This window comes from Mauremys reevesii, linkage group 23 (assembly GCF_016161935.1).
Source record: "Mauremys reevesii isolate NIE-2019 linkage group 23, ASM1616193v1, whole genome shotgun sequence".
NCBI lineage: Eukaryota > Metazoa > Chordata > Testudines > Geoemydidae > Mauremys > Mauremys reevesii.
Window position 1 is genome coordinate 11,732,684 of NC_052645.1, and position 14,850 is coordinate 11,747,533.

The 14,850-nt window shown below is 42.1% G+C and overlaps 1 protein-coding gene across 37 annotated transcripts in view; it reads right to left on the reverse strand.

The window, feature by feature from the left end:
- The window catches only part of EPB41 (erythrocyte membrane protein band 4.1), a 160,472-nt gene that overhangs the window by 14,579 nt on the left and 131,043 nt on the right, over nucleotides 1-14,850 (reverse strand). For 19 of the 37 annotated variants that reach the window (XM_039512002.1, XM_039511989.1, XM_039512001.1 and 16 more), the window contains one exon: nucleotides 5,865-5,993. In XM_039512002.1, coding sequence (XP_039367936.1) covers nucleotides 5,865-5,993 — 129 coding nt within the window. Of the gene's footprint in view, nucleotides 1-5,864; nucleotides 5,994-7,303; nucleotides 7,766-9,539; nucleotides 9,669-14,850 lie in introns of those variants that run through there. The other 18 variants (XM_039511986.1, XM_039511987.1, XM_039511967.1 and 15 more) reach the window with 2 other exon arrangements.

The following is a 14,850-nucleotide window of genomic DNA, read 5'->3' on the forward strand; positions in this document are numbered from 1 at the left end:
CCATCTCTTCAATTACGTGGCTCCCATTCTGTACAATCTCAGGCTTTCCAAAGCCAGTTTATTGCCCAAGAGTTTATTGTCCATGTCTCCAAATGACTGAATTAAAGATATACAGTAACAGCCTCTTTTGTCCAATTATTGTTACAGAACAGTCTATGAGATTGTAATGACAATTTAAGATAAGATTATATCTTCAGAGTGACCACTAGGTGGAACCAGTTTCTGTGCTGTATAAAACTTCAACTCCCCAGAGATCATTATTACTTTTTGGATAAATCTCACCTAATCTCAAATAATTAGCAAAAACAACAGGAGTACTTGTGGCATCTTAGGCCTGGGCTACACTAAGGAAACAAAAAGCCTGAGAAGTCCTCTCTAAAACGCCAAGCACCTTCTCCCATCCAATGTGTGAGGTCACTGTTCATCTGCATTGGAGTTCAGTTTAGAGAAGAACACCGGCAATAAATTTGGTTAAGATGAAACTACTTTTAACAAAAGTTGGCCACTTTGTTTGAAAAACTGTGTACATGGGAGTTTTGCCATTAAGACCTATAGCTCACTTACTCTCCTTGCAGATGTTATAGCAACAACAAAGTCTGTCTTCTGGCACAGGAGGGACAGGGAACAAGTCTCCTGGACCTTGGGTCCCATAAAGGCAGCTAATACAGTATCAAGGTCTCACAAGGGAACCTCTTTCACAGGTGGGTAGAGACGATTGACTCCTCTTAGAAATCTCATCATCACAGAATCTGAGGAAATTTTCTTCCCTTGGATGGATCGGTGTCTTGAATAGGAGGACCGGTGCCAGGGGTTAGGCAGGATCAATACTATGACGGAGACCATTCCCGCAGTGTGGGAGACAGGCATCTGTGCCAAGGAGATGGGAGGATGAACAGTGCCAGTGATACGGTGACCGGTGCCTCCCCCTAGGCGATCCACATCGAAAGGGCAGAGGGCGACCATGATGCTGGCAATCTAGGGTGACCTGCAGAGGATCTGAGTTGAGAAGCCAGAGATCTGGGGTGTGGAGACAGTGTGTTGTTTTGGCTCTAGAGATCTGCAGTGCTCACTTGCCCTCTGGGAGGTCTTTACGGCTGGCTTGCCCTCATAGGGAGCCTTTGCCACTTCTTGCAATGCACGCAGTGCCAGTGGCACCGCTAGAGGCCTCTGCCCTTTGGGAGCCAGGAGATCCTGGGAAGGTGTCAGCCCTGCCACAAGCCTGTGTCCCCTACCGCTCCTGGAAGTCAGTTGTGGATCCCTCAGGGGGCTATGGGACACCATTGGGGAAGCGCTCCATTGTGGGTGGGTGGCCCGAACTGGGTCCTTTGCCTGATATCTCATCGCCCTCCTTGCTCAGTTCTGGGGAGTTATGTTTCTTCGACTTCTTTTTGGGTGCTGGGGTGTACTATGCACTGAGGCCGAAGTGCTAGGGGTGGAGTCTGTCCGGGAAGGTTCAGAAGCCGGGCAGAGAGCAGCCTCCATGAGGAGGGCCCTCAAACGGCTGTCGTGCTCTTTCCGAGTTCTTACAGGAATTGCCTATAGCTCACGTACTCTTACAAGAAGGAATTGTCTCTAGATAATACGTAGTCCTGCCACGAGTGCAGGGGACTGGACTAGATGACCTCTCAAGGTCCCTTCCATTTCTATGATTCTATGTGACACTTGTCATTCACATGTGATTCCCCCCAAGGACTTCAGGCAGCATAGGCCGGTTCCAGTCAGAGCAGGGCTTAAAACCAGAGTCCCCATGGAGCCATTCTCCAACTTGTAACTACACTACTTAACAACTACTGAAACAAACTATTTACAAGACCCTAATGCTCACAAAACAGTAGAGAAGAACCGCTAATCCTTGCTAGGCAAGGAAAAAGGCACTCAGATAACCTCCACGGGCAGTAAAAAGGAACTGAGAGAGCATAGGGCCGGCAGTGCCTGATGCACTGACACATGAGCACGGCACTCAAGAAGGCACCACAGTCGACCCTACGGATACTCATCATCATTCATTCATGCCCGTCACCCCAACCGGGGTATGGGCCGCCAACAACAGATCTCCATAGTCTTCTATCCTGGGCCATTCGCTCTAGCTGGTTCCAGGTATAGCCTGCTAAGGCAAAAATATCTGACAACCGGGCACGTGGGTGCACGCATGCCTAGAATGGAATCGGCATGAGCAGCACTCGAAGAACAACTAAGTATACTAACTAAATAACTGTAACTATCTCCAGAACAACAAAATCTCAGAAAAGCGAGATAGAAAAGCGTGAGGTAAATACCACATAGAACACTCTGACTCTAGCCATAGGTAGGGAGAAGTAATGGGGAAGGGTCAGAGTTGTGCTGTCCTTAAATAGCCAGGAGAGGGGCTAAGAGCTGTAGGGTGCGAGCGCCACTCCTACAGGTACTGTAGAGCAAAATTCCCCGACTCTTGTGCTTTGGGACTGCACACTCCTGAGTGCAATGCACGTCTGTAGCCACTCAAAGAAGAATCTGTACTACGCACAATTTAGGTATTCTGCATCATGCAACTGCAGGCCCTCAGCGGTATGAATCTGAACTGTAGTGCCATGGGGAGTTCCCATGGCTTCCACTGTACCTTTGTGCCATTTGTGCAGCTCTCATGCTGCTGTTGCGACCTTCCTACACTCTGTCAATGCTCACACCCGGAGCCCATAAACTACTTTCAATAATCGCATTCTGCCAACAAATCTCCAAAACTGGGAAAGGGCACAGGACCTTACCACGACCTGAAGTTTACAGGCCAGTCCATTTTGCAGTAATGATAAACCAGAAAAATATAATCAGGAAAAAATAGTGCAGAGGTTTTTCTGAACCATTGTCTAAAAGCTAACCTGATTTGCCTTGTCAAAAAATATTTACTCTGACATAAAATTACATTTGTAAGATATTAAGAATTTGCATCAGGTCAAAATCTGCTTCAGCCTTAACTATGGAGCCACATTTGAATATAGTTATTACACCACTAATATTCTAATTTACTAATTTAAAGTGCTTTGAGATTGATTATAACAAGTACTTTCACATTGAGTCTATTTTTGGTTTCAGTACCCGCTTTAGGTATAGGAATGTAGCAGCAAATCATCAGGATAAGATGATACAAAACAAAGTTTTCAAAAAATGTCAAGATAATTTAATCTGTACACAAAGTTCTGAAGAACGATAAACAGAAAAGAGACTACAGGAAAAAAGTGTGATAAACAGAAATGAAAATAAAATAGACAGCAAATCTCTCCTAGGACAAAGGCTACACTTTGTTTGCTTAGAACAGTCTAGTCTACATCAAAGCACCAGCAGCCGGTGAGAAATTCTGTTCAGACATGGAGCTACTTTGAAAACCGCTTACGGGTAATTCTTAGTGCTGCGCACACATCAATATATACACAAGTTATTTGTTTATGCAAATGTAAAAGTTTGTCACAAACAGAATCTTAGTTTAATACGCAGATCTGGAGTGTTGAGGCTGATTTTATTCAGCCTGTTTAAGGATTCATGAAACATGCCAAGCTTTTCATTTTATTCAACACAGAATATTTTCATTTGATGGGCATTGTAAGGGATGATATTTGAAACCAGAGGACTTAGAACTCGCCATCTTGATACCAGAAAGACACACAAGGATTTTCCTGATAAAGAAATGCAATCTGAAAAAACTACTACTACTATGGTGCCAACTGGCAAACTACCTAACTAGACGGGGATTAGGACACCATTTAGAAGGAATGAACAGAGAGCCAGCAATACATTGAAAACAGACAAGGGAGCAGTTCCATTTCAAAGCTAGAGCCAGCGAGAGGAACTGAGTGGCAGTTGTCCACGCTGCCCTTTTAATGTGGTTGGCATGAGACATGAAGAAAAAAAGTTACTAACCTTCCGTGACTGTTGTTCGTGATGTGTTGCTCACCACATGCATTGGTGCTGAAAGTTTTCCCCTCACTGGTATCCATAAGGGACCAGCTGTGGCGCCCTCTGAAGTAGCTCGCATATGGTGCCACTGGCTCTCCCACTCTCAGTTCCCCTCTTCGGAGTTGCGGCAAGAAGGAAGGAGGGCGGGTCATGAAATGGACATGAGCAACACATCTCGAAGACCAGTAGTTATGGAAGGTTAGTAACTGTTTTTTTTCTTTTCTTAGAGTGCTTTCTCATGACCATTCCATGTTAGGTGACTCCCAAGCAGTATCTCCGGAGGCGGGTCACAGTTCATGGACGTGTCCATTGCAACACAGCTCTGCCAAAGCCAGTGTCATCTCTGGCAACTGGGTGATGGAGTAGTGGGTCATGAAGGAGTGTACCAATGACCACATTATGGCCCTGCAGATGTCCTGGAAAGGGACTTGTGCTAGGAAGGCTGCTGCTGACACCTAGCATTCAACTGTAGTTGAATGGGCCATCACTATCGGTGGAGGTACAACATAAGCCAACTCGTAGCAAATACAGATGCAGGTAGTAATCCAAGACAAAAGCCTTTGAGTAGACACCACGTGGCCTTTCATCCTCTCAGCCACTGTGATGAAGAGTTGAGCAGATTTATGGAAGGGCTTGGTATGCTCTAAGTAGAAAGCCAGAGCCCACCTGACATCTAGGGTGTGCAAGTGCCTCTCCTCGTTGGACAAGTGAGGCTTTGGGCAGAATACTGGGAGCAAAATGTCTGGGTTAACATGAAAAGGTGACACCACTGTTGGCAGGAAAGCAGGATGGGGACGCAACTGAACCTTGTCCTTGTAGAACACCATGTACGGAGGCATGTGTGTGCCACTCCAGAGGGCGCCAGAGCCAGTCCTCTACGGATACCACTGAGAGGAAAACTTCTGCACCAGTGCATGTGGCGAGCACACACACCTAACATGGAACAGACATGAGCAAGCACTCAAAGAAGAACTCAGGGTATATGGGTGGCCACAACAGACACTGCTAGCCAAAAGACTCCAACCTCGGGCCCATGGGGCACATGCACACTATCAGTGGAATATGTCTATGGACAAGCAGTTGAAAGACAACCTTAATTCAGTCCCCTGTATGTATGTATTATGATACAGCTTTTAATTAAATGATCATATTCCTGAAACCTGCAAAAAATACCTGGTGCAGGAAAGAATAATTCTTGCACTGCTAGAATCTACAATATGATCTCCACCTACGTGCAGTTCTGGTCACCCCAGCTCAAAAGAGAGACACTGGTATTGGAAAAGATACAGAGAAGGGCAACAAAAATGATTGAGGGCATGGAACAGCTTCCATATGAGGAGAGATTAAAAAGATTGGAACTGTTCACAGCTTGGAAAAAAAGATAACTAAGGGGAGCTATGATAGAGGTCTATAAAGTCATGAAGGAAGTGAATAAGGAAGTGTATTTATTCCGTCACATAACACAAGAACTAGGGATCACCCAATGAAATTAATAGGCAGCAAGTTAAAAACAAATAAAAAGGAAGCATTTCTTCACATAATGCACAGTAAACTTGTTGAACTCATTGCCAGGCGATGAGAAGGCCAATACTGTAACGAGGTTCAAGAAAGAATTAGATACGTTCACGGAGGATAGGTCCATCAATGGCTATTAGCCAAGATGATCAGGGATGCAACCCCATGCTCTGGGCGTCCCTAGCTTCTGACTGCCAGAAGCTGAGATTGGACAACAGGGGATGGATCACTTAATGACTGCTTGTTCTGTTCATCCCTACTGAAGCACCTGGAATTGGCTACTGTTGGAAGACAGGATACTGGTCTGACTAAGTATGACCATTCTAATATTCTTATGTGGTCACATTCTAAGGATTAATAAACTCTGCACTTACATAATATTACATTTAATTAAATCCACTGTGAGTTAGGCAAAACATTTCTACCTGTGCAGCTTCGTAGGTGATGGTCTTGGTCTCTGTGTGAACAATGGGAACTTCTTTTGTTGGAATTTCACTTTTCACAGCATTGGACACGTCAGAAATAGTAACTGTCTGAGTCTTCACTAGGGGTGGCTATGAAAGAGGTTTAAAAAAACACATAGCATAGTTACATACTGATGATGTTTCTGGTCAACGCTCTGACATTGATCTGATAAAAACATCACAGACTGAGAAACCAAGACTGAGCCTAGAAATCTTGAACATTTTAGCCCTACAGAGAGTTTGATACATGTTTCTGAGGATCAAGCACTGAACCAGCAAAGTCAAATTTGCGGCTTAAAACACAGTGAAATCCTCTCTGCTAACTGTACTGTTCTTTCTTAAGTTAGACCAATAAAGTCATCAAGGGTTAAACAGTCAGATTACTATGAATGTACTATACTGATTAGCTTCCTAAGTACGAGGATGAGGACCCCATAGAAAACTGCCAGTCAGACCATGACGCTGACTGTACTGAAATATCAAAATTGATGCTGTAGAGACTGGACAAATAAGTTAATCACGGCTGACTGAAGCTTTATTCTGAATGCAAACAAAGCCATTTCCATTGTTAAAAAACTCATCAACCTGTGGTTCACTGGCTTTTATTAAATCAATGTCAGATACAAGTCTTTAAAAGAAAAACAGTGTGTGAGTCTTGAAAGAGAAACTGGAAAAATCAGTCCTTCCACCACCTGGTAATTCATCAAAAGAGAAGATAGTATTAGCAAAAGACCCACAAGGTTTTCCCAGCTCAATCAGTTTCTGCTCACCTTCCCAAAGCCTGACAGTTGCCACCTTGATTGTTAGTAAATATGTTAAGTGGTCATCTATTTTGACATAAATGATTGATATTCAGCAACACTGAAGCAGGCAAAAATCTCTGCCATGGTGATGGTGGGATTTGAAATCTCATGACAATTGCAATGTAAATGTAGACTTTTGACAGAGCTACAATTTATTGTGCTACATTTACGTTTCAGCCCTGCAGCATCTCCTTTAGCCTGGTTTCCAAATTTTCTGCAATATAGCAGTAAAACACACCAAAAACCCATGATAACCACCCAATTCCGTGGAATATAATTAAACGTGGTGGCCTTTGGAGTCTGCATGTTTCCTTTTATTTAGAACACAGGGCACTCGATTCAAAGGAAGACAAAGGCCATTTTTCATTGAGGCATGTCTGTCACTTTATGCAAGGCTAAATTGGAGGGGGCTCAGTTGCACAGACTTTGCAGGAGATTAACTGGCTGATTAGTTTGGGGAATGAATTCAGGCCACGTAGACATAATTCCTCATCACAGATTTGTAGCATATGCTTGCTGCAGTGTTTGGGATTTCATTTCAAAAACCAAAAGGAAGATTTGAAAAAAAAGGAGGCATTCTGAGCTTACAGTTACTACCTGAAAACAGCGAATGAGTGTGGGAAGCCCATTATCAATATTCGAGTTGTGACACTCTCCGTTTAGATTTCTAAGTGGAGCTCTTGTAAAATAATTTTCTTCAACATTCTCTGCCTCCTCCTCTCTCTGACAGGGGTGCAGTGGAGGTGAAACAGAGATTGTAGGGGTCTCCACCTCAGACTGCTCATCTGAGTAATCTGCCTGCTTTTCCACACCTGCATAACCCTTTTCATATGTTAGGTCATCCTTGCTCTCAAGAAATACAAGAGCTCTATCCTCATCCTCACTGCTTAGGGAGGAAGTGCCAAAGTCATGACTTTGTAAAGACTCTGGTGGAGTTGACATTTGGTTCTCACTACAGGCTACTGAATGCTTTGGGCCCACCAATTCAAAGTCAGGGGCAGTACTTTTCCTCTCTGTCACTGCATCCACATCCGTTTTGGGGGGAAAGTCACACAGACTCTAAAAAGAAAAAAATACACAAAAAGGCCAGAGAAGGTTAGGAAGAACGTAGCATCCTGAAGTATTAAGAAAAATAATTTCCGTCTCTAACTTACACTGTATCAAGTCAACTGCAATCTATGCACAGCAATAGGTGGACTTTATTTAAAAAAAAAAAAAAGCCTGAAAACTCTTTGTGTAATACACATTGCATCCAGCGGACATCCTAAACACAACCTTCCAAAATGACTCGTTATCCATGTGCTTTAGGGTTATGGAATAATAACAAACAGCTGTCTCTCCCTGGCACCTTGAGAAATCACAAGGCTGATTCTTGACAAACACTCTTTGCTTAAATTAGGAAATAAAGGAGTAACTGCTGTATGGTGGATGGAGAGGTCTGCACACAATCAGAAATTGTAGGAACAAAGATACCCATCACTGTAGTGACACTATACTCCAAGTCCATTTCTTTTCCTTAAAATAAGACTTTAGTGGAAATGAGGGGAGGAGAAGTGGGCACAAAACCACCATGAGCCACTGAAAGAGCATCACTGTCACTGGGAATTCAGACAGCCTGTGTTCAGCTGATTAGAACTAACATTGTGTAGCACCTTTGAAACATAACTGCAGGGGTCTTGTTATTGCAGCCCCTAGGAGAGTAATTCTCACCTATTTACCACTGTGAGCTGCATATGCAGCTCTTTGTGTTATGTGGGCCGCATCCACACCATATATATAATACCTGGATGGCCCTGAGGATGTCACATGGGCTGCAGCTGTATGCTAATTGGGCTGCAAGTGGCCCGCAAATTGAGAACCACTGGTCTAGGATAACTAATACAGACATTGTTGTAAAGGACATGATGCTGTTGATAATGTTATTGAAAGAAGTCAGTCCTGTAGTCAACTGATTCAATCATCAGGAGGCTCCCAAACTGAAAGAAACCACTGGCTCACCCAGGAATTATGATGTATCCTTACTCAACATGAAGTAATCATTATTCTAGACAACCCAGATCAACTGAGGGTACGTCTACACTACCCGCCGGATTGGTGGGTAGTGATCGATCCCCAATCGCTCTGCTGTGGACTCCTGTACTCCACTGCGGCAAGAGGCAGAAGCTGAGTCGATGGGGGAGTGGCAGCAGTCGACCCCATGCCGTGAGGACACGAGATAAGTCGACCTACTGTAGCTGAAGTTGTGTATCTTAGGTCAATTCCCCCCACACTGAAGACCAGGCCTGACTTGCACAAAAATTTAACATACTCCTTGTTTAGCTGAGGAATCGTGTAAGTAAGTGATAGCTCTACACTGGAAAGCCAGATAGTCAAGCTAATGCGTACTGACCACACTGTGGTCGAATACGTAATTCGGTTTATTCCAAGACAGGTTAACAACTACATAACGCAGTATGATTTGTCCAAAACTACTGAAACACGTGTACCATACTTTGTTGTAATAGTAACAGTCTGCGCACAGAAACCCTTACAATACCAACCCTTTTAAAGTTACAATATACACCTCTACCCCGACATAACACGAATTCAGATATAATGCGGTAAAGCAGTGCTCCGGGGGGGTGGGTGGGGGTGGGGCTGCACACTCCGGTGGATCAAAGCAAGTTTGATATAACGCGACTTCACCTATAACGCGGTAAGACTTTTTGGCTCCCAAGGACAGCGTTATATCAAGGTAGAGGTGTAATTAGTATTAGCAACAGTACATTGTAGAAAAGACATGTAATAAATCAATACACCTCCCTAGAAGAAAGCAAGTGTGTCTATAGCACCTGAGGTACTTTGGAAGACTGTGCCAAGCCAGAGGATTTAACTAAGGCTGGAGCTATTCTGCCTTCCATTCTGCTCGTTAGCAAGTTCTCAACTAGGTCTTCTTACATCTCTGGGAGCCCTCTAGCCAGAACTTGAAGAAAAGGAACAGTGACAGAAGAGAAGACAAGAGTTAAAACACACACAAGACAAAACTGGCACACAATCATCTGATTTCCCAAATGCCCAATGGGTGCAGGAAAAATATTTAATACATAAACTCATTTCAAACTCATTCTGCAGAGGACTGGGTTCCATTTTTAATTATGGGCTGTGAACCAAAGCTAGGGTCTCTTATCCTATCCTAGGGTCACAGCATTTCTTCCACTGACAATCTAATATTAGTCTAAAAACAGAGTACAATAAGCAGCCTTACATAGTAACTACAATTTTACCATAGTTATTAAGTTACTGTTGCATTCAGTATCACTCAATGAGGGCAGGGGAAAAGCCCCAAATGATAGAGCTCATTAGCTAATTCTTCTCGTTATTTAATTGGTAATTTGCATGGTTAGTTGTGGTAAATGTACACAAATAGGACATACAAATACGTGTGCATACTGCACGCACAACTGCCTACCTCGGCTTTCGGAAAATCTTGCTCCATATTAAGCGTTATCATTAAGCTTCAAAAGTTACCATTAAGATGATCAGTAGACATTATCACATTGATTTGCATTCAAAAGGTTTTCTTAGCAAGCGCAAGAACTATCGTCTTTAATTTAAAACAAAGCTTGCATTCAGCAGAAGCTGAATCTGCCATAGGGTTGAGATCAATGTATCAAGTGGGTCGGAAGTCTGACACCCCTGATTTAATGGCTCCCATTTGATGGGATAGCACAAATCTGTTTTAGGAACTATGACTGCTTTTTATTTAAGGACAAGTTAACACTTACTTTCACTTTGTTGGGATGAAACGATTGGTCAGTTCTAGATCTCTACAATGTAACGTTACAGATAAGGTAAATCACAAATCGCTACTTATTAAGATTTCCAAATAATTTGTGTTTCCTGTAAATTCTTTGGATTTTAACTTGGGAAACACATTCAGCAGTGACTAAAATGATACAAGGAGTACCAAGATAGATGGTATGCATAAATTTATTTCTGATGTAAAAGTAATATTTTCAATGTATCTACACCCCCCCTCTCCCAGGTAATGCCAATTTTGAACTACTGCCTAAATATGAGGTAGCATATTGCAATTACCTTTCACATTTGGGGGAGACAATGAAAATTGTCATTTTTTTCTGCCCATGTGTTAATCTCATTTTAAGTGCTCGTTTAGCGTACTGTCAGCGTACCAAGTGATACGTGACAAAGTTTTGCAAACTAGAGGCCTGATCCTGGGTCTTCAGTAGGAGCAGCAAGTGCTCAGCACTTCTATGGAATATGCTCTGGAAGCTCAATTTGCTTAAACATCAACTGTGAGATTAAGTTGAACAGCACGAAAAAATGAAATTCCATAAAGAAAGCAAAGAGTCTATAGAAACGACCGAGAAAACTGGAACTGTATTTAAGCTCTTACAAGAACAAATATTTTGCAACTAAATGCAACTTTCATTGTGAGTGTATACAAAAACATCAGCACTCAGAATGAGATCTACAGTAAAGATATATTGGTTTTCAATAAAGCAACATCCTGAAATAAACATCAACATGCAAACAAAAAAAATTGAACCAAATTATGATAAGATCAATTGACCAGAAGTGCTTTGTTCTTCCCTTCCTGTTCCAGCAGTACACCAAGGGAGCCTAACTAAAAACTATCTCTATCTATAAACAGATATAATTACCTATTTACACACACAGACTTTTATACACAAATATGCCGGTGCTTGTTCCTGTTTGGAAATACAATCTACATGCAGGCAAGAATAGATCTGTTTATAAAGATAAATTGGGAATTTGGACATCTGATTTCATCAAGATGTTTTTTAATTTGCAAATGCAAAGGCACTCCTGTTTTTAGGACGATTAAAAGCCTGATTTTCAGAGCTGCTAAAGCATCTCAACTTTGACTTAAATCAGCAGATGTGGAGGGTGATTAGCAATTCTGACAAATCAACCCATTAGTTTCTAATGGCAACTTGCAATAAAAAGCTAATCAGATGTGCAACAGACTATTTTGTATAAGCCATACATAGTGTAGGACGAGTACAGGACAAGATGCATTGCCCCATTTCTTAAGAGCAAAAATGAATGCAATTAAAACAATCATCCTGGGAAACCCCAATCACAATGTACTTGATGGTGAAAAATACTGACGATACCACTACATTTACTTAAAGTTACAGTGAAAAAAAGTGACACTAAAACCAGCATTTCAAATACGGGATAAATTAATAACAGACCAATTGTGTGGCTGATACCAAAGACCACAGATATTTTTAGTGGTTTAACATATTACTGCTTTTTAATGGTACTTTTTAGCAGCAAAAAATATGAAGGCTGTTTCTTACCCACCCTCCCAACATTCAGCCAGTTGCTCATGCTTAACTGTCAAGTTTTCCTACTCTCTATCCTCCCTCATTCAGAGAAGTACTTGCATAGAGCACATTTCCACAGAAATGGTGCCGACTTTCTTGTCAAAATTTTAAATTACCTCACCATACAAGAGAACTGTGGAGGGAGTGTCTACGGATTGATAAAGTAGTTTGTTAAGCCACCAAAGCTGCCAGTTACTGAATGTATCGATAAACAATTAGGATAATGGAATAATAATATTAACAATGCCAACTTAAAACACCTACAAACAGAACTGAATGAAATTTACAAACTCTAACTAGCTAATCTTCCTAATCAACTTTTTATTCAGTATAGAATTATCTGCGTCAAACACTTGCATTTGTTATTAGGTTATCCCCAAAATACAACAAGTGTACACATAAGCAAACAAGATCGATGTAAATGCCTACGAATGCACTATTAGCCATTAAATAGAAGACATTGATTTTGCAATGAACTACACTCACCAGTAATAATTCCATAGATCTACTGATGAATGTTCTCAACCTCAACAAAGCTGTCAGAAGCACTTGAGCTAAGAATATTATAAAGCAGTAAATAGATCTCTTTAATGTACAACACCTTTTTACACATTATATAGCTTCCCGATTTCCCAAGACAAAGAAAGTTAAGGCTTTACAAGTAGGACAGAAAAAGCTAGCTTTTATTTATGGCCATCAGCTGTGAGGTTGTATATTTTGGATTGGTTTTTAGGTCACCAATGAAATGAGCATAATATTCTGATGATTAGCCTGTCTTGTAATTTCAAACAATATTGTACTGAAGACAGATCCAAATCCTGCAAGATGCAGTGTGAAATCAATTACCAGTGCATCAAAGGGAATTTCAGTTGCTTAGCAGTTTGAAAGATCAATACCCCAGTAATTTTATTAATAAAGCAATTTGTCAAGTTAAACTCTTCCAGAGCACACTTCCCTCTATCTTTACGGAACAACTCTGTTCTGGAAGGCCACAGCCCAGGATATAGTATTGTGGTGTGAGAGGTTGCACATTTGCTGTTCTAGTACCCCTTCCATGGGGTATCAACTGTCTTTAGAAATGAACACTGCATTCAGAGTCAGTTTAGCAGCTGCAACTGAAAATATACTAGAAACATAGTCAGATATTAAAACTGAGGAGAAATCATTACTTTTTTACTGCTTCATTTCCCCTACTCCATCTCCAGATACTATTAAAGCCTCAGATCTGCAAGTTGCTCCACATGGGCAGAGCCTATACTCATGTAGAGCTCCAATGAAGTCAGTAAGATTCTGCACGTGTGCAGGTCCCAATGAAGCAGAGAAGCAGTGAGGATATACGAGGGTCCTTGTTCAGGGGGTGGTTGGTAGGGGAGCATCAGACCTAGTGGTCAGGGCCTAGGCCAGTGACTTGCAGGGGCAGTGACTGGTAGGAGAGCCTGGGCCCTTCCACTCCACCCAGCTCCAACACAGGGCCCTTTGAGGGCTAACAGTGATCTGACACTCAGGGGTACTTAAAGCTGCCCTAGCAGAGCCACTTCCTACCACCACCCTGCGATTGTCCCAAGGTTGCCATCTGGGTTCAGGTGCTGTGTTCACTATAAGACACCTTCCAGCAGTTGTGGGTAACATGGGAGCTTTCTTTTTCTAGGGACTGCAACAGCTTCCTCCCCTAGTATGCCCCTCTCTCGTGGGCCAGATCAGTCCTAGGGCTTTCACCTGCTGGGGCAGTCAAAAACAAAGGGGGGGCGGGGGGAGAACATCGCACAACCCAGAGTTCATAGGAGAGGGAGAGGGGGATGTTTCCATCTCAGGCTCTCTCTGAAGTGGGTCTTCCCTTCCCTCAGCAGTTTAGGGAGAGATTCTGCTTGATTTTGGATAAACAATCAACTCACAACTGACGAGCTGGTATAAAGAAAATTTACTCTAGTTAATTTATGAATGACCCTTCATGAAGGGATACGTCTTATGTACAATTTTAGTCAACTTCAAAGTAAGGCCGTTGCGGAAACAAGGCCAGATAATTTTATTGCATAAGCATGGGGGTGGAGGGAAGAGAAATTGGTGTGAGTGGGGGAAATAGAAGTTGGTTAGTTAGGAAAGTTAGTGCTTCCCAAACCCTGACAGATACTAATGGAATCTTGTTTTTTTAAAGGAGCATCAAAATTTTTTTTGCCTGAAACCACATTTTTCCAGGTACTGTGCAATGAATTCACATGACTGATGACACCACAGAACAACTGTAATGTAAAAAAACCCAAATGTTAAAAAAACATTTCAACACCGTTAGAATCACTGACCAGCAAAGTCCTGTGCAGCTTTGAGTTAGGAAAGAATGTTTCTCATGCTGGCTGCAGAACAGATGCAACTACTGTAGCTTTTCCAAACTAGTTTGTTCGCATTCAATGATAGTAGCGAGTACGAAGAAATGTGTTACTTACATTGAGCAATTCATGGAGTGCCAAATGATTTTTTAAAGCTATCAGGCTGCACGAGCTGCAGTCTCAACAAATTATGATGGCTGTATTATATGGCAGTGAATATAGGGGCCTACAATGGCAACCTAGTGGGATGATGCACTGTAGTGGTACTAGTGGACCCTGCACTAGCTAGTGGTTAGCTCTAAAATAAAGCAAAAAAAAAAATGGATTAAAGATCCACTTTTTGTATATGACTGCACAGTACTGGGTTTCGCATAAAGGGCTCACCCAGACAAGAAAGAGAGCGTGTTAGTCCAAATAGGTTATAATGCAGGAATACTTCCTGTTTTGTTAACAGAATAATAGAAAG